Source organism: Telmatherina bonti (assembly GCF_933228915.1).
Source record: "Telmatherina bonti genome assembly, chromosome: 1".
Lineage (NCBI taxonomy): Eukaryota > Metazoa > Chordata > Actinopteri > Atheriniformes > Telmatherinidae > Telmatherina > Telmatherina bonti.
This window is the reverse complement of record NC_136619.1, coordinates 29,178,905-29,196,615: the sequence shown is the minus strand read 5'-3', so window position 1 is coordinate 29,196,615 and position 17,711 is coordinate 29,178,905. Positions and strand designations below refer to the sequence as shown.

Below are 17,711 nucleotides of genomic sequence, written 5' to 3'. Positions count from 1 at the left end.
TGCTCAAGCAGCCCATAAAACATACTGCTAAAAGGCCTAAAGCTAATAAATGCAGATATGTTACTTCGAGAAAAATGACACTTTACTGGCTTGTCAATGAGGAACTGAGAAATACTGCATACATGCATCCAAAAAAGCTGAAATTGTGCTTCTATAGTGTGCTGTGAGAACACAAGAGTGAGTGCTTTGTCACTGAAAGTGTGGAAGCCGGTTTTAAAGTCAAGGTGATTTGTCATGTCAAGCAACCTTTTCACCTCCAGCTCGCTGGTTGCTCGCCAGCCTGACAGCCTACAGCAATGCCACACAGCTTCCTGGCACCACTTCATAATTGATGGGGGAACAACGATTATGGGATTTGATCCAGAATGGTGCCACCTTTCAGGCTGAGGACAGATTGTATGGAGATGCTTATTTCAACTAGTTTTGTTAATCTCATATGAAATAACTGTCTCTGATGGCAGGTGGAAAGCTAACTAGTTAGATAGGAGGAATGATGGACCTTAAAGATGACCGACTCCTAACTTATGTCTGAGACAGAGCCGACCCCCAGCATAGGACACACACTGGAGGATGCTGTTATATGAAAAAAAAAAAAAAAAAAATCTTTTTAAATATATGTTTACTTTTTCATCTTTCAAGTCATTGTAGCTGTCACACGCGTTTGACATGGCAGATAATATGCACTTATTTATAAACTTAGAGGAAACAAATAAAAAAACAAGTAAAAAGTTCTCAGAAAAATCAGTTTATGTAGGCTTTATTACTTTAATATTACATGATACAATTATGATTATGATATATGCATATTTAGTTGTATCATTATCACATTTACATAATCTACTGTATATTTAATAAATATATTTACTATAGTTTAACCCTCAAATAAATAAAACAGTTTTCAGTTCATCTATTTAGTTTAAGATAATTCCAGCATTTTATCAAGATGTGATACATTTTCTCTTTTTTTTTGTTATTTAGATAAAAACGTACAAAAAAACAACTTTTTTGTTGTTAATTTTCTCTGTACACTATCATTTATGACATTTTCACCTCATTGTTTTTTTTTTTGTTTTTTTTTAAAGCTTTGTATTTATAAAACTAAACTCTGACATAGTTTAATGTATTCAGTTCTACAATCTCTCTACTTAATGCAGAAAGTTAAGCTTCCAACATAAGAAATCATTTAAGTTCTCTATCAAACTGTGAACATCTCATTATTTTTTTCCATCTTACTCTTGCGCCTACTTTTCTGTTCTTTGCTCTTGTGGAAATTTGACTCCCTTTTAAATTCAATTGAACAATGAGCTTTGAGCTAAAGAGCAGCTGCAATAAACCTACTGAGCAGTACCCTGTACTTTGAATCGTATTGCAAAAGTGGAACGACTAAAAAGAAACCTGAATGACACAAAGTGGTTTAAGACTCATTAGCAGTAAAACCAAAAACAACAGATCAAAATAGTCTGTGGTTGACATATTTAATCTCAGCTTCTATAAGATATAATATTTCTACTTTTTTTTCTATGGCTGCTCTTTTATCCCAAGTTCACACATATCTCAGATGTCATGAAATTATGCAAAGTGTTAAACAACATCATAATTCTAAACTTAATGAAAACTTATTATAAACATTTATTATATATTTCCAATGTTTGAGTTTCCAAGGAACCTACTTCTGATTTACAAACAAAAACATAATGATAAAAATTGTATGTAAGTGCTTCTGGTTACATCATTAATGCCTGTTTTACTTCTATTCCACACAGCAGAACTATACAATAAACAGCTGTGGTTACATAACTGTTCAGTTCATGATGTCCTATAAAATCTGTTGCATAACTTTCTGTGTTTAACATGGAATTATAAAACTTATCAGATAAGCTCCCTCAAACACATATGTAATATTTACAGTTTGATAACACTCTGACAGTATATTTACTCTTCAGTCTAATCAAGCAGAAAATACAAATCTAAAAGTAAACAGTCAGTCTACAATCAATCAACTGCGAGCAAAGGGAATGTTATCACTGAACAAAAAGTAACAAAATCATAACAGCATAAAAAAATCCCTGATGGAAATCTCAGAAGGATGTGCACTTTAATCTTCTTTCTGTTACAAAGCTTTGCTCTCTGCGGGTGATTCCAATGAAATGTTGAGCAAACAGTGTGTAAACCATCCATCATATGTAACTCGCCTTAAACTGACCACCCACACCTTTAGATCAAAGGGAAACGACAATATCTTCAAATGTTTCAGAGTTTGTGTTTCATTTTATGCCTAACAGAGCATTTAGCTGTAATGTTGTTTTAAAGGAGTGTGATCACAGAACAACTTAGAAAACATATAACCAGTGCAGGATAATTAATCAGTTTTAGATAGACAAAACCATCAGACTGTAGAAAACAGAACAGCACTAATATGAGTGTTTCAATCTTTTTTTTATATGTGTATGTGTGCATGTACATCCTAACCTAAAATAGTCCCACCAACGGTCACTAACAGGCTTTTAGCATCATAATTCAGTGTTCAAACACAATTTTTGAATGAACTCAGATTTAAATTTGCATTGTTTTAATGTTTGTTTAAAAAAAAAAAAAAAAAAAAAAAAAGACAATATTTGCCTCTGGACAGAATGATGGAAAAATAAAGAATAGACTTCCAACTATTCAACTTGGGTTTGCATCCTTTATGTTTTTTTCCTTTACGTTTTGTCATCCGCTTAGATCTTGCACCTTAATTGCCTTGCTTTCTGTTATTTTCCAGACTCTAACCCCTGTGTATCCGTCACATTTCCATCTTGTTTTTGTGTAATACTACATTTTCAGCAACGGATTGCCTGCACCTTGTTTGCTATCATCTGCCTTGGCACTAATACTCCAGGTTTTCCTTTTATTTGGTGTCAGATCTCTGTCATCATTTCCATCTCAGATCTCTCATGCCTTCCAGTTTTCATCTGAGCCTTTTTCTTTTCACTTTTTAAGTTCTTTGGCAGCACTTCAGTATTTTGTTTCAATAAAATTCTTTCTTTTTGACAGCTGGATACCTCCTGTTAGAATTGCATAATGGTTTTCATTTCCTTCATTATCTCAATGAAAAGATCAATCCCAGCACAAACATCTAGATACATTAACATGCATATCTAAATAACATGCCAAAACCCATCAGTTTACCCTGCATGTTCATCCTAAAGGAGTCCAAAAAAAAAAAAAAGACAATATTTGCCTCTGGACAGAATGATGGAAAAATAAAGAATAGACTTCCAACTATTCAACTTGGGTTTGCATCCTTTATGTTTTTTTCCTTTACGTTTTGTCATCCGCTTAGATCTTGCACCTTAATTGCCTTGCTTTCTGTTATTTTCCAGACTCTAACCCCTGTGTATCCGTCACATTTCCATCTTGTTTTTGTGTAATACTACATTTTCAGCAACGGATTGCCTGCACCTTGTTTGCTATCATCTGCCTTGGCACTAATACTCCAGGTTTTCCTTTTATTTGGTGTCAGATCTCTGTCATCATTTCCATCTCAGATCTCTCATGCCTTCCAGTTTTCATCTGAGCCTTTTTCTTTTCATTTTTTAAGTTCTTTGGCAGCACTTCAGTATTTTGTTTCAATAAAATTCTTTCTTTTTGACAGCTGGATACCTCCTGTTAGAATTGCATAATGGTTTTCATTTCCTTCATTATCTCAATGAAAAGATCAATCCCAGCACAAACATCTAGATACATTAACATGCATATCTAAATAACATGCCAAAACCCATCAGTTTACCCTGCATGTTCATCCTAAAGGAGTCAAAAAAAAAAAAAAAAAAAAAAAAATGGAATAATCAAAGGTTTTATATAAAAATAAATAAATAAATAAAAAACAATCTGGAGTTACAGAGAATTTTCAAACAGTGAAAATCATTGTGTAATACTGACTGATGCATCTTTAAAAACTTAACACACATTCACACAGAAGCAGGGGACAAAAGTCTTAGACAAGAGCATGACAAGAAAAATTAATCTCACCTTAGCGACCCTGTTAGCAACCTCCCGGCCCACCATTAGCCCTTGGACAAACGTCCGTGCAGCGATGAAGGCCCTGGTGACCTGGGCTTTGAGTTTCCTGGGCACGTCTCCAAAGGGCTTCAGCTGATCTGCGTATTTACTGACACACTCCAGGTAGTCCTCTGTGAAGTGGTACTGGGAATTGAGTAACTGGAACATGCGCTCTAGCAGCCTTGACCAGAAGTCGTTTAACATCTCCTCCAAGTTGACGTTGCCTCCTGTGTAGTAGCGCTTCAGTTCGGTGAACAAGTCCTGGAACACCTCAGAGTTCTGCATGTACAGCTTCCCGTATGTCTTTATGAACATACTGTTGAGGGATTTCTCAGAGTTGTCCAGCAGCTCCAAGAAAAACTCTACAAAGAGATAAATGTTTTGGGGAGAGGAGAAAGAGATGAAAAAGATGAGCTGCTGAGTTATAATGTAGACATTTATATTTAATATTAGACTAGAATTCAACTATCTCATGGCTCATCATAAAATATGAACCAAATGAAAAAGTTAAAAGTAGGAGAATGTGTACAATCTACTCAAAATGCTCTTGTTTTACATTCTTTAACTACTAATTTTATGATCTTGTTTGCATATACTGTATCGATGCAGAGCAGGAGACTATAGGCCCGTGATGTGAAGAAAGTCAGTGCAGAGCATTAATAATTTAAAAGCAGAAATAATGGGCCACAAGGACCATGAATGATTAATGTAAAGGTTCTGATTGCATACTGAAACAAAATATTCATAAGTTTGAGACCCAGACAGTAGTGTACATTATCATCACAGACACATTGAAACTATTTATTTGTTCACCGAGGCAGCTGGCCTGTGAGTCTATAATTGAATACTGAGTTACTGGAGATTCATTCCCTTTGAATTATCCGAAGAGTCTGTTGGAATACTACTATGTAAAATGAACATTTTTGTCATAGTTTTTACCCTTGAATCAAAGAGGAATGAAAAAGGAGCAAAGTAAAAAATTATCTATTGCAACATGAAATTTGCATGTAAAATTATTTTGCACTTCACTCACAGGCAGCATCTCTCAGTCAGAATATCCTCCATATCATAAAAATGGGACTGACGTAGTGTGCACAAAAACACAATATGTAACCTGACAATGAGTTGTGAATCATACAATAGACTGCAGTACGAAATTCTAAAGGGAGTGATCTAATCCCAGCTGGAACAAGGAAATGCTGAATGTTGGTCCACAGCCTGATTAACTTCCTGTGTGATTATAATGCATCTGCCCACACACTAAAGTTATATAAATCAATTAACAATGCCAACGCTGTCATCTTCATCCAAAGATGTATTCTCCCTGAAGAACAATAATGTGCTAAGGTGCTAAATACTTTTCTATAAATTCATGAATAAGATCTGTTTTTATATTTTAGTTTTGCACTTCATGAAATAAAACTGTAAGTTCACCACAGTCAAGAGTAAATGGATGCACACTGCACTGATTCATTGCAAGTACGCAGACAAATCCAAATGCACATGAGCGACAACAGAATTCAAATTTAACTTTCATGGCAATTAAATCATTGTCTTCTTGTCATCTACCCAAGTTGCTTTCTTCCATGTGAGCACCTGCTCTCTTGAGAATTAAATCAGTCAACAAAGAGAAAAATAGAAAGAAAAAGCAGAATTAGCTGGGGAGTCTCGCTGAAGCCTAACTAATAGGATCCCATGTTTCTGAGCTCACAAGCGTAAATGTTGGGAAGATCATAACACATCTCTCCAAGCACAAATGTCAAATATTCCTCCACCCTGCTTAGTAAACAAACACCCTGCAGACATTTCATGTGTCATGTTTGCTAATAAACTGTCCGAGGGCTCCTCTCCTGGCAGGCTGTTTGACATTTCTTAGAATTGGTCATGATAGCAGTTTCACTTCGACTTGATGGTCATGTCTTGTTCTAATAACTGAGTTCCCTTCTTTGATAATTACTAATCTGTGATGAATAACTGCACATAGAGAGTATTTAATATACACGAAATTAATATTTTGCTGTCAGAATTCAAGGGAAAATGCATTATATTCAAGATTAAGCACAGTAATTACTTGACATAACTATTAACCAAAAAATATATTAGTTGCATTTAAACATGTATGTTGCAATTAATCTTGCCACAATGCATTTAATGGTCACACAGATCACGTGCATTATAATGAGATTCTCCGCCATGTTTGCTATTCTACAGTAACAGTCAATAGTTGGGACGCACCAAACCCCTTATATTCAAATGAACATGCATGAGAGCTGTAGCTTTAGGAAAGGGAACTTTAAACTCTGCACTGCCTTTATTTCAGTGGTTTCCAACCAATTTTCCTTGAGGACCTCCTTCATGTAGGCACCACAAAGATAAACACCCACACGCACACACTTCCTTATGCTAACATCATGCCCAGGTTTATGCTTTTATTACCTCGCTTCTGATCACAAATGACATATTCTGGCTGTCCTTTAATGTCCTTTGATAAAATCAAAATAAAGGCAATTATCAAAACACAACCTTATTTTTCTATTACTATTTTTAATGGAGACAAATTCTTTGCACTGCAGCATTTTTTCAGACATGTTTAATTCAATAAATTGGGTAGGGAAAATACAATGAGTTCAAGATGATGAAGTGCTGAAATACAAGGCAGAGCACACTAGGCCGAGATGTTGTACCACTATTCACGATATGGTACCTGCAACACAAGAAGTGGTGGCGAGGCTGTTACACAACGATGACTCGAGTGTTACTACACGGGTATAACCTGGTTATTACTTTGATAATTACATGGTATTACACAGTTAGAACTTGTGTATTGCCATCATGATACCGCACTACTGCCAAATCAATATTATGCTTTGATGTTAAGTGCTACCCAGTATTTGTCACATTTTCTTCAAGCCTGATTTCTTTCCTCTGAAATAGCACAGCATGTCCAAACGTAAAAGAGCAAGGAGAGCAATCCCGAGACACTCATTCTAGTTTCTTTCTGGCTGAATGACCTGCCATTACACCAACATTTGTTTAAATATTAAGAGCCTGCAGGGCCTTTTTCATTCCATTTTTTTCCCCAATTAGATCTAAATCAAGGACATGTATGCCCTTGTGTATTGAACCAGCTATAATCTGTGTTACCATTTAATGCACTCTCAAGTTGGATGGCAAATATGGCGACTGAAAAGCAACACCCACGTTGTTTATACTGGTTGTGTTTATTTACTGGTGTTTAAAATGACTTATTTGTGTTCAAAAAATTTTTTTGGATTTGGCAAAGAACATTTTTTTAAAGAATTAATACATATTACATCCACTAGTTGGCAATGTAGAATCCTAACAGGAAGTAGTAGCAGGGGAAACAAAATCTCTGGTTGCATGAGATGTTTCTCAATTTTAAAAAATGTAGCACTGAAGACACAGCAAATTTTGTTAAATAAAATAAATATTTTCAACTTAATCCACTATTGATGTCCTGAAATCTGACTCTTATGACCACAATGCCCATTTGTCTCAGAAGAGACTGAACAAAAAAAAAAGGAGTACAGTGAAACGAGCCGGACCAAAATAAGCTAAAGTCAAACTACGAGGCTGTGGTGGTTACCAATCAGTCCTTCAACATAACAAAGACACAGACTCCCAGTACGCCAGTACACCCAGTACAGAACTGCATCAATACATCAGCAAAATGGATCTCTACAAAAAATGTTGGGGTTCACAATTAACAGCTGTCTGTTTTAAGAGCCAAGAACAGGGGAGCTGAAGTCTAATAAAGGCAGTGTTGGCTGACAGATCCTGCTGGGTGTGAGGTGCAGCACCTGCTCTTAATGCCACTAGAAGGCCTTTTAAAACAGTCTCCTTCATTTAATTGACTGTATTTAAGTCTGTGCCCTTAAAATCCAACCATGTAAAATCCCATTTCATGCCCTCTGTTTTCATTCAATGTAAGCACCCACACAACATATAATGTTCGATTCTTTTTATGTTTTAACACAAATGTTTATATAAAAGTTCTAGCTAATGGTAAATGTGTAACGTAATAAAATATAAACCAATTCTTCTTGTAGTGCTGCATTCACTAAGCACACTAAAATAATCAGAAGCATTTTTTTTTTTTTTTTTTTTTTTTTGCATAACTGTCAAGTTTTTAGTTTGATTTCAAGGCCATTTACCTGGAAAACAGACTGCATAGAGACATTCAAATAGCATCTACAGCTTGCCAAGTCATGAGGAGTGAATTGCTCTCCGCTAGCCAAAGTACATATTTTGCCAGGGAATTATCATTGAGAGTTATTGACCTTGGACAACATTCGGAGGCCTGGCCTTCTGGGCATTAATCTTCGGAAACATATCAGTGCATATGTGTGTGTGCAGGTGTGTATGTGTATGCTAACTGCTATACATTTAGGAATCGTCATCCTAACAAATCTCTGGAGGAATGAAAGCCGTATGAATCATAGGATGTGGAAAAATGTTACAGCTGTGGCAAGACTAGAAAATAAATAGTTTGGGGAAACTTTCATTTCAGAGCATCACTACCTTTCAAACAGGCAAACAAAAATGTTATTATGTAAAGCAACTGCACTATTTCCCAGGCCAGAAAATTTCAACTTGTTGCAGAAAAAACACAAATTATTTACAAATACAAAAAAAAATACATTAAATAATTATTAATCTAAGTGTACAGAATAAATGTCATTCTGAAAAGAGTGCAAAGTGCTCCTTTGATATCTGCTCTAATTACTGTAAATAGTTATTATGATTAATAAAGGTGACCTTTCTGTAGCTCTGATAATAGCACTCTATCCACAAAAGAAAACATGATTTCACACATTAATTTTACTTCATGCTCTTTCAAAACTCAGTCGCTCATGTTTTATTGCCTCGAGCAGTAGAATCTCTCATTCTGACGATGGTTAATTAAGAGCAAATTTCAATTAATGGTCCAAGAGTCTTGAATGGCCAGAGGGTTCTCTTTGTATAAAGCAAATATTATTACACTTGATATATTTCATACGGGCGATGCAATTCATTTTGAAAGGAGTCACAGATATCAGGGTGTCAGTATGATGACAAGATATATCATAACAGCAATATATCTTGCAATAAATAAATATCATGCAAATGTATGTTTGAATCTCCCAAAAGATATTAACTCTGTGTTAGCCTAAAACACACCTCATCTGAGGATTTTACCACAAAGGCATGTTCATGTTTGACATTGAACAGGACTTGTCAATATTTCTGGCAGTAAGAATACTTTAGCTCAAAAATAATTTCTATCATTTCTAATAATTTGAATTGTTAATGGGAACAGTTTTTATTAACTCAAACAAAGCACCTCGAGTGCAACTTAAAAGTGGTCTCTAATCTGTGAAGCATTGGGATGTGGAGCATGTATGGTTTCAGAGTGCTGTAAAAATAGTGCCGTGTCTTGTAGCGATTCTCTCTGCCAAGGAAGACAAAAAGTGAAGTGACTGGTATGTGTTTGAATCTGGAAGCTACCAGAAAGCTTCCCTTTCAAAGTCAAGTGTTTTTGTCTATGAAGCTATCCACACAAATTCCTATTTGTGCAAACATTGAGAGTCCAGCAGTTCCAGTGCACGTGATTACTGCTTCCTGTATCGCAATCAAACAGAGGCTGCTATAAAAATTAAAAGTAAGCAAAGGTTGTAAATGCCTGCTTATTAAGGCATTATGGTATTGGTTGAGTTAGGATTAGAATAAAAAAGCTTTGTTTTTGGCTTTTTAAGAATTTTTTATGCACATTTGTTGCGCATCGTGCATTGTGTGAGTCACTAAGGGAGGTTATAACAGGGGCAAAACGGGCCTCACATTTATGCTTAAAAACATCAGGCCAATCAAACCAATAGTGCTGTTCTCATTCTGCTGGTTTGGTGATGTCATCTAAATGTGTGTAAGGACAAAAAATTGTAAAAATTCAACCACCTCTGTTTGGCATGTGACTTCCCAGGAGGCCTATGTGAAAAGGGTTTACGCGATAGACTCCCATGAAATACACCATGGACACAGTCCCTGCAGAGTTTACAGAAACATATACACAACACTTCTAAATGACATCCACCATCCCCCCAAACAAAACATAAAGGAATGATTTAAGAGTGAAGCCTTGTGTCAAGCATATATATTCAGTCCAGTTCAGCTTTATTTGTATAGAGCCAATTCCAAGCAAGGTCGTCTCAGTGCATTTTAATGAAATAATCAATAAAAGCCAATTCACTGTAATCCAATTTAAACAAATCAGCATTAGTCCAATTTACAGTAACAGTGTATACAAGATGTCGAGCCTGCATAACTTACTTTTTAACATTAATAGGTCCATCAACCTTTTTAACCTTCAGTGTATTTTCAAAAGATGTAAAAAACAATGAAAAGATGTTTTCTTTCGGGGACCTCTCCATTCCCCTAACCCCTGTCAGAACCCCTCCAACACAGTTTGGCCCTCATGCACCAAGTTATGCACACAGCAAAGTAAAGTTCACAGCAGAGTTCTGTAGATCAATCCCTCTGTGTGAATCCAGTGTAAATGTCAGAACCGTTTTTTTTTTTTTTAATTTAACAGCAAAGGTCACAAAAAGTTGTCCAACTTTGTAAAGCTGTGGCTCTTAAACAAGCTTCTCTATGAACAAAAACGTCACTCAAATAAAGGATTGTGGAGGACTTGTTCAATGAGATGACTGACTGAATGAATGAATCTAGTGTGGTCAATATGTGAATCTTTATTTTTTACTTAAAATGTCATACACTTGTGATACAGCAAACTCATGGTCACCTTCAGAGCTGACCAGTAAATTGTGCTGGATTAGCATTTAACCACATTGCTGATCTTATCAGTCTGTGATGCAGATTCCCTCACAGATGGGGGTTCAATATTTCAGGTTAAAGCAAAAGGTGTCACATTTCATTCAGTGTTTTCTGTCGCTGTACTGTAACTGCACAACAATTATTTTAGTGGTTGTGAAGACATATAATAAAATATTAAAAGCAATGAGTAATGATAAGCATACATACAAAATATGCTTTGTTTCTTGCAGTGTTTGCTCTTTATGTGAGCTTTAATGTGTAGGTGGAGTGCAGTAAAGTGGCTGTCGGATCGGATACTGACACAGAACATGTCTTACAACAGTAAAATGGAAGTCTACAAAAAGTCCTCCCTCTTTGATGCTGAGCCACCATCCCCTTTGATTTCTGCTCACATTACACAGTACACAACATAGAGGAGCATATACACCAAATGGAATGTGTGTTATTTATATATCTCATGTACATTGTCAAGATATATATACAGCATATCATGCACACGGCAAATAGATGTGTGCTTACAATATTGAGCTGCATATTTTTATCCATTTTGTTGGACTTTTTTAATAGTTGCTAAAAGACAGAAAAATTAATACTGATAACTATAAAGCTGTTTATTGAAGCACATTTTTAAAAACATTTTTAGATAAATGCTTGTAATATACTTTGTTTCATTTAGTTCTCTCCAATATTTATTACTACTGCAGACATTACTGACTCTGCAAAGTATACGGTGTGTGCATATGCACATCTGCAGCCAATTAAAATAATATTGTTTTCTGCCCTGACTGTTAGCCTGCACAGCCTGTGGGATAACACAAACAACTCTTATGGATGGCTTGGTTCTAACTTGCCTTTATCAGGACAAATCAAGTAATGATCAAAAAAAAAAAAAAAAGAAAAAAAAAGGAAATCTAAAACAGTGAAGCTTTATTTTTATTCTATCCCACAAAATCAGACTTCTGTAACAATTTTGTTCAACAAAAATATGCAGTAGTCTAACTTGTATTCTGAGTAGGATTGGTTATTGCATTTCTGAATTTTGTTTGATACTGTGATGGTCCTCAGCTACTGGGATTGTGCTTCTCAAAAGAAGAAAAATGCCCTACAGGAGTAAATACTGACAGACACTATATTTGAGTACTGATTGAAACTTTCTTGCTTTAAACACAAATTTTACTTTCATCAAGACTTTTAGTATTTAGCCAACATGTTCATGGAAACACCTGAAAAACATGCCTCTGAGGTTTTTGAGGTGGGAGAGTAAGAAGTATTGCTGCATTCTCAATTGAAAGCAACATCAGCATCCCTAAGTAAAAGTATCACAACGTAAAAACACTAAATGAGGTAAATGAATCGTTCCAAGAACTTAAGATACCGCAGTAATAAAGAGTTTAATTTGTGTATTGCCTATGAATTTCTGTGCATTAATATCCTGACTAATGTCCTTGCTCAACTCATTAAATATTCAGAAACATCTGGTTTCATTTGTGTCCCCGTTGATGTTTATGATTCACAATCGTTCATTAAACAGAGATTTGACAGCGGGGCCCTAATTATGACATGAATTAACATGTCCTAATGAGACTGAATGAGGAAGAAAGTATTAGTCAGTGGAGAACACCCATATTTATAATTAAAAGCACCATTAAGGCATTGATGAAAGAAACAAATAAGTAAATCTCGGTGCCTGAATGCAGACAATCAAGCAGAAGTGGAGGGATTCGTGCCTGATCAAGGAGCAACTGATGATAAGAGATTACATAGGTGGCAAACAGGCTTTTTGACTTCATAATAGAAGCATGAACTCATCTGTTTTTCAACATATCCAAGAGACCAATGTCTTTACGTTGAAGTGGTCCTCCCCCTCCCGTCTCCCCCCTCCTGTCTCTCTCCTGGCTTTTCTTCTGACACACACACAACCTGTAGAGGCCTACATGACTCTCAGCAGCAAGTTGACGAGTTAGTGGCACGTCCAGTGCTTCCAAACTTGATGTAGAGATGCGAGGTCTGGAGAACTGTCAATTATTTTTTTCACTTTTTTAGGGCGCTCGTGTCTGTGTGTGTGTGTGTGTGTGTGTGCCCCCAAAGAGGTTGCACCCTGGGAGGTTGCCCACATAGCCCATAGCAAGGACCATCCCTGTATTCATGGCTCTATTCACATCACTAAAAAAAAATCTAGTTTGCAAGCTGTCTCATGTAACACAAAATATCAGATTACAAATTATAAAACCATCTTAAAATTGAAAAAATGAATCTCGAAGATGTACTTGGATTTCAGGATCTGGCAGGAACACCCCAGCCATCGTTGTACAGGGAGTGATAATGCATGACACTACTAAAAGAAATGCTAGTGTGATGTCAGTAATGTGTTGCTTAGGAAGTTCTTCATTGGCTCCATAAATGTTCAATGCAGCTGAGGGCAGACAGCGCTGGAGAAGAGACCATGACAGTCAGCACTCCTCGGCCCTCTTTGGTCTTCAGATAGTTCCCTCTGAGCTTTGAGGTTTGTTTGGGCTCATTATCCTGCCGCAGTATCTCTCCTTCCCCACAAAGATGCAAAGATGAGGATGTAAAAATGCAAACATCTGAGTGCTACTTCTCACTGAACACAGTGCAGTCAGATTATTGCAAGTGTTCAACTCCAAAGTATTAAAACAGCCCAGACTTTAATACTGGAGACGCAACACTGCACCCGCTTGTCTCCTCAGACACAGAATTCAGTCGCTACTAAAAATCCCTAAGATGTGTTTATAAATCATCCCCTGAACCAGACAGTTCCTTTTAATCATACCCATGCTGACAATATTCTTCTGCTTTGAGTGCAGAACTTTCTGTATCTGAGATGTCTGTTTTTCCTCTTACTTAAACAAAATGACACTTTTTGTCTGATTTGAACTTTAATTCTGTTTCCTTTAGCAATTTCTTTATTTTTGTCACATGTGGCATAAAAAACTTATTTTTGATTATATTTAGTTTTATTTATATTAATCTTGTTTTTGGTTTGTCGTACCTTTCTGAATTTGGGATTTGGCATCTGATGTTTCCTCCTAGAGGTGCATGCATTGAGATTATCTTCAGTTTTTGTTTTTATTATTATTTTTTTACTTTTTAAAAGGAAAAATCTTTTATTGCTTTGGGCTTGAAGATGGAGAGAGATTGCCAATGAAGAATTGACGAGTAGTGTTTTTAACACGACTTATTGTTCCTGCTGTCCATTTTGCTTTTACATTTTACAAAGCAGTATGTGCTATGTTCAGTTTCGTATACTTTAACTGTGTTCTACAACTGACATCTGTCTGTGATAAAAACAGGTCTTTCTAAGAGCAACTCAACTAAGTGTAGTCCTTTGAGTATATGAGTATATCTTGGCCAGATGAAAGTGAAAGGTGGTAAATGGTGGCCTCTGAACCTGTGACTGAATTCATGAAATGTTGTTTACATCCTGCAAAGTAAATTAGTCTCACAGGGCACGTCAGGACTTCAAGCTTCGGTCGCTGAAGCACCACTCTCAAACAGCTTTTACCATATTTCTGGGAGTTCCTGTATTGGCAGAATAAAACTGTCAAAGGGAATCTCCACGGTACGCAAATTTGTTTTCAGTGTAAACGTATTTTTTCTTAAGATGCACAGGGACTTGAAAATCAATTATTTGCATCTACCTGCTGTTGTCAACAGACAAACAAAGGGTGGATATTGATTAAATGGTGGGTCAGTTCTTGCATGATTGCTTATACATCATTATCAAATTCACTTTAAAGTAAGAATGAGAGCAAACAGATGAGAGAATAAATGAATAGCAAAGGCCTTGATCTCCAGGCAATATTGCTGCACACTGATGACGATGCATTTTCACTGATATTGCATGCAGAAAGACTGCACAGAGCTGACGACCAGGTGGCAAACTCCTTTCTCACCACATACATGATGCATATCACACTAGAGCTGACAGCATCAATAAAAGGGGCTCGCAATTAAAGCCCGCTGTTGTAAGATATAGTAGCGCGGGAGGCCAGCCACTCACAGAACATCAATCACACCGTGGCAGCTCATTTAAAACATCTTTAAAATTAAAGTTGCACCAGCCACTGTCTTTTACAAAGAGCAATTGTTTTCTGACAGCTAAGTGAATCTCTGCTGAAATCTCTACAAGAAAGGGTGAGAGTTTTTTTTTTTTCTTTTATGCTGAGAGGTGACAGACTGAAATGAGAAGAAGCCTGTTCTCTCTATTCTCACAGAAATAACTCTGACTGTGCTTGGTGATCTCTGAAAGCAGCATGAAGATGTGGGTCAAACATTTGCCTGTAATAACAAAATTTAAAAAATCCAAGTCATGTTGCTCCATGTGTTTTTATTTTTATTTTTCTGCAGTGTCACAACAACATATTATTACATCTTATCAAGTGCATGACCTAAAATTGTTTGGAAAAAAAAAAGTATTCAGATGTTTTTGTATTTTATGCAGAAGGAACTTAAATTATCCAGGAGTCTCAATTTGTAATTGTGAAGCTGTTACTTTAGTAACTCGGCCACCATTCTTCAATCATGGATTTCCTTGCATGGTCAAATTTTATAGAAGGTATTATATGTTCTCCCATTGTCTGCATGGGTTCTCTACAACTACTCAGGCTTTTTCTCACAATCCAAAGACATGCATGTTAGGTTAACTGGTCGGTCTAAATTGTCCCTAGTTGTGAGTCTATGTGGTTAGTTGTCTCCCTGCAACGGCCCTGTGAAAGACTGGGGACATGTCCAGGGTGTGCCCTGCCTTTCCAATGCTAGTTTCTTTCCTGCAACCCTGAATTGGAATAAGTGATATAGAAAATGGATGGATAAATAGATGCATGGATGAATGGTCAAATTCTCCAGGAGAATATGATACTGACAGCTGAATGTTGTCATTTCACCAAATCTTAATAGCAAAAACAACATGGGCGCAGGCAGAAAGAAATATAAGATGAAGACCTGAAAGGTAACATAATCTGTAATGTTGCACAACTGCATGTAATTTGCATTATTATCATATAAAGATTTCTTGCTCTAAACTTCCTTTCTGTAGTTCACCCTCATATTCCACGTTTGATTCTGTTTTGTACATGATCAGCTGTATTAAAATGGTTGAAAAATGCATGTTTGGCAAAAGTGTTTGCTTACCTTTCAGACTGGATTTGAGCATTTACAAGTCAACAACACTGATTTGCCCACCCTTCTGTAAGCCTGTAGGGCTTTGCCAAGACTTTAAGACATTCCCTCTCAAGTCATCTTATTTTTAGGAGGATGCTTCGCTCCCAGAAGAAATAGTTCCCATACTACAAAATAACTGCAACCCATATAGAGTTATGATGACAGCTAAACTAATCTAGAGGCACCCAAGAATTAAATAAGCAGAAATAATAATGCCAGGTCCACTTTAAGACAGTGGTGCACGGCCACCTGGCTAAATCAGAGCTGTGTTGCAATTCAGCTTCTGCTGTATTAAAAGATGGTTGCCAAATAAACTCTCTGGCTCTGTGAATAAATGAGTCGTCTCCTTGGCACTTCTCCTGCAGATTAGTGATTCAGTTGGAAAATTATTTGTTATCATTAAACCAGAAAAAGGTAATGTTATTAAATTAGGTTTTTTTTTCAAATACTGAACACACATAGAAGAAACTTCCAAGACATTCTGGCTGCAGAGCTGCACTGCAAGGACAGTTCTGGTGCAGGCTCCACTCACAGGCCACCGCTACCATAAGGCAGGAAGAAACAAAGACTTTTCCAAAGAAGTAGCACTCTGCAACTGCACGGAAGATTTTTCTAAATAAAATGAACGGACAAATCCTCCATTATTGTGTTATAATCCGTGTGTCACCATCTGGATCATCTTTAAGCACACTGATTTAAAGTCCAGCAGTTTTAACACACCAACACACCAGACTAAAATAAATGACAAGCTGCTGTTTGATCCATTTGGTCTGAATCCATATGGTTCAGGTGGACCAGGAAAACAATGAAAACCTGCCGGATTGCAGCCCCTGATGACTGAAGTTTGAGACCCCCGATTTTTTCTAAATAAAATTCAAAGACAAATCATCAGACGGTGGGTTATAACTGCCATTCTGCAGTCTGGATCACACTTACATTAAAATTGAGAACACTTGTCAAACATGCATACAGCCCCTTGTCCTTTATGTAAAAACACTATACTTTCCAATTAATAACACCCCTTTGTATGTTTTTGGCACAGTCAGCTGATTTTAATGTATAAAATATTAATAACAGTGTATGACAGCCCCACTTAGTATGTGTACTTGAGTTGTAAAACTTGAGATAATCAGCTGAATTTTGTATTTTTTTGTGTTTTTACTAATGACAGTACAGCATGATAACACACCAGTTCTAGTTTCATATTTCTTACATTTTGCTTTCTTTTGTTTGGTTTCAGTTACCATAGTGAAGTTCTGCTTATCAGAGTTTAGTTTTCCATGTATTCAATGTCAAAAGTTTATCTTCATCTTTTGTCTTCATCTTTGTTCTTCATCCACTTGTGTTGTGTTAACAGTCCGTAAAACCTTCTTTGTTTAATTGCCTCCCCGGTGGTGTCGTGTGGGGGAGGAGTAGGTGCAGTAAAGTTTGTTTCTTTGTGCCCTTTGGAGGTGACTTGAGAGTGGAGCCTGGACTGGAACTGTCCCCATGGTGGAGCCCTGAAGCCAAACCCATCTCTAAACTTCTAGCATTATTTGAAATCAACAAAGAAGCCACTCTATTCTTCCATGGTGAATAGCGCACACGGCTGCGACAGCTTCCTAAATTACAGCAATCAAACAAACATCTAACCTTTCGTGCAATGCGTTCAAACCAAATAA

At 36.6% G+C, this 17,711-nt stretch overlaps 1 protein-coding gene across 1 annotated transcript in view; it reads right to left on the bottom strand.

Moving 5' to 3' along the window:
* LOC306755224 (glypican-6-like) overlaps positions 1-17,711 on the bottom strand; it is a gene marked incomplete at both ends in the record, with an annotated part of 145,440 nt that overhangs the window by 64,349 nt on the left and 63,380 nt on the right. The window contains one exon of the mRNA XM_079239532.1: positions 4,012-4,403. Coding sequence (XP_079095658.1) covers positions 4,012-4,403 — 392 coding nt within the window. The remainder of the gene's footprint in view (positions 1-4,011; positions 4,404-17,711) is intronic.